Source organism: Austrofundulus limnaeus, unplaced genomic scaffold, assembly GCF_001266775.1.
Source record: "Austrofundulus limnaeus strain Quisiro unplaced genomic scaffold, Austrofundulus_limnaeus-1.0 Scaffold856, whole genome shotgun sequence".
Classification (NCBI taxonomy): domain Eukaryota; kingdom Metazoa; phylum Chordata; class Actinopteri; order Cyprinodontiformes; family Rivulidae; genus Austrofundulus; species Austrofundulus limnaeus.
The window spans coordinates 120,794-123,468 of record NW_013953258.1 but is presented as its reverse complement, the minus strand read 5'-3'; the positions used below and the strand labels follow the sequence as shown (position 1 = coordinate 123,468).

The 2,675-nt window shown below is 45.9% G+C and overlaps 1 protein-coding gene across 1 annotated transcript in view; it reads right to left on the bottom strand.

Moving 5' to 3' along the window:
- The window catches only part of rfng (RFNG O-fucosylpeptide 3-beta-N-acetylglucosaminyltransferase), a 31,140-nt gene that overhangs the window by 11,015 nt on the left and 17,450 nt on the right, over nt 1–2,675 (bottom strand). Inside the window, exons 4-5 of the mRNA XM_014029117.1 lie at nt 1,800–1,902; nt 1,548–1,701 (exon numbers count right to left, since the gene is read on the bottom strand). Coding sequence (XP_013884571.1) covers nt 1,548–1,701; nt 1,800–1,902 — 257 coding nt within the window. The remainder of the gene's footprint in view (nt 1–1,547; nt 1,702–1,799; nt 1,903–2,675) is intronic.

Below are 2,675 nucleotides of genomic sequence, written 5' to 3'. Positions count from 1 at the left end.
GGAGGAGTCACTGATTGGTTAGGAAGTGGAGTCACTGTTTGGTTAGTGGGAGGAGTCCTTGAGTGGTTAGGGGGTGGAGTCACTGAGTGTTTAGTGGGAGGAGTCACTGAGTGGTTAGTGAGAGAAGTCCGAGTGGTTAGGGGGTGGAATCACTGATTGGTTTGTGAGAGAAGTCTCTGAGTGGTTAGGGGGAGGAGTCACTGAGTGGTTAGGGGAAGGAGTCATTGATTGGTTAGGGGGAGGAGTCACTGAGTGGTTAGTGAGAGAAGTCTCTGAGTGGTTAGGGGGTGGAATCACTGATTGGTTTGTGAGAGAAATCTCTGAGTGTTAGGGGGAGGAGTCACTGAGTGGTTAGGGGAAGGAGTCACTGATTGGTTAGGGGGTGGATTTACTGAGTGGTTAGGGGGAGGAGTTACTGGTTGGTTAGTGGGTGTAGTCACTGAGTTGTTAGGGGGAGGAGTCACTGGTTGGTTAGGGGGTGGAGTCACTGAGTGGTTATGGGGTGGAGTCACTGAGTGGTTAGGGGGTAGAGTCACAGTGATTAGGGGGAGGAGTCACTGAGTGGTTAGGGGGTGGAGTCACTGAGTGGTTAGTGAGAGAAGTCTCTGAGTGGTTAGGGGGAGGAGTCACTGGTTGGTTAGTGGGTGGAGTCACTGGTTGCATTTTAAGAGCTACTCACACAACCCGATCAGCCAATTTCAATAACAACACTACCATGTCCTCCATTGTTGTGACTCCACCCCCTAACAATCTGTTTCTTTTCTTCTTCTGCTATATTTAATGGTGGCTGGCTAACAGCTTAATGGAGCATAATCGCTACCTGCTGGTAAGGTGTGTGGCGTCAATTTTCAGACTTTGGGACCACCAAACTTTACGATGAACCCACCCACTGGAGCTGTTAGTGAAGTGTAAAGATGAACCACCTGAACCGTTCTGAACAGAGTTCAGCCAGGGTGAACCGTGCTGTAGAGCCACTGGTGGAACAGGGTCATAAGGCACAGAGTAAAGTGGAAAACTGGTCTGTGGTCAAAGTGAAAATGTAAAATAGGTTTGGAAACTAAAGATGCCACATCCTCCCTACTAAAGAGAGGGACCATGAAGCCTGTAATCAGCATACTGTTTAAAAGCCTGCCTCTCTGATGGTATAGGGGTGCATTAATGCCTATGGCAGAGACAACAGGCACCTTCAATGCAGAAGAGTAGTATGTGCTCCCTTCTAGTTGTCTTTTAATACAGAAGGTCTTGCACATTTCAGCTAAACAACAACAAACTGGTGCTGAAATCCAGCAAGGACCCAGAACTGTTGAGCAGCTAAAATCCTACATCTGGTAATAATGGGACATTTGTCTGTAAAGACTCCAGAACTGGACTTTTTTTATCCTATAAATGGTACAATTTCTTATTTGAAACATGTGATGCATGATTGCCAAATCACTCTTTTGTTGACTTTCTGAGGAGTACTGTATGCAGAGTCTTGGTCAGAAAACCAGAACACATTTTATTTTAACTGGAAGCAGAAAGTATAGATAAGGTATAAGGTGACTGACTGATCCGTCACTCTTGACCCGCTCTGCAGCCTCGATGGGGTGATTCAGACTGGGCCGGCCCAGGTAGATGTCCTGGCTGTGGTGATAGGATGACAGTAGGTCCAACAGGCTGGGCAGGATCACATAGTTGTCATCATCCACATGGCAGAACCACCTACACACAGGTAAATATTAAAGCAAAGAACTGTCACTTGTAGACGTGATTGTTTCAGCTGCGTGTTTGCTGTTGCAGCTGAGGAACATCTGACTCACTTCTTCTGGGACTCAATGAATTTGTCGTACTCCACAGACATCTTGCAGCACAAAGCCTGTCGGTTGTGAGCAGCTGAGCAGTTTGTGTTGATGATGTGAGCTCCTGAAGAGGAAAAACCAGACAACAGAGTGGTTCAAAGAACAGCATCTTGTTGTGTTGCTTGTTGTTAGTGAATAATTCAAACACACGAGCACTAAACACAGAGTGTTGTGTCAGTATTCGCTACTCTTAGCATCGTCCGTTATGATGCAACACAAGCTGAAAAATTTGTATGCATCAGGTCTGATGTCTGTGAGCTTCTACTGGACTTCCTGTTTGTTCTTCATCACCAAACAGCTCCTTCAGGGTGGATGGTGCTGCTCGTGTCCAACAATCTTAATAAAACCAGGGGTTCTCAGATGGACTGCAGTCTGGACTTTAACTGGGGCGGCTGTGGTGTAGAGGTAGAGCAGCCGGCTTGGGACCAGAAAGTCACAGGTTCAACTCCCTGCCATGCCTACCTACATGTTGTGGTGTCCTTGAGCAACACACCCAACCCCCGGGTGCTCACACAGCTGCCCGCTGCTCCACTTGGCTGTTTTTTATGTGTGATGGGTCAGATTTGATCCTTGCATGGGAACACGCACTGATGACAAATAAAACACTGTAAAGGACCAATATTCAGTGTTTCTCAGGCATATATTTAAATACTTTACCATAATAAAGTATCTATGTCACCTTTAGTTGTTATTAAAATGCTGTTTTTATGTTTAAATAGAAAATAAACTTATCTTCTCATCACTTCCTCTTCTAAACACCTTGAAATTGGCCTCTGTCTCTTTAAGAACCTCCTTCTGCTTCTGTCTCGACCATTTAAGTGTAAGTGTGTGTGTGTG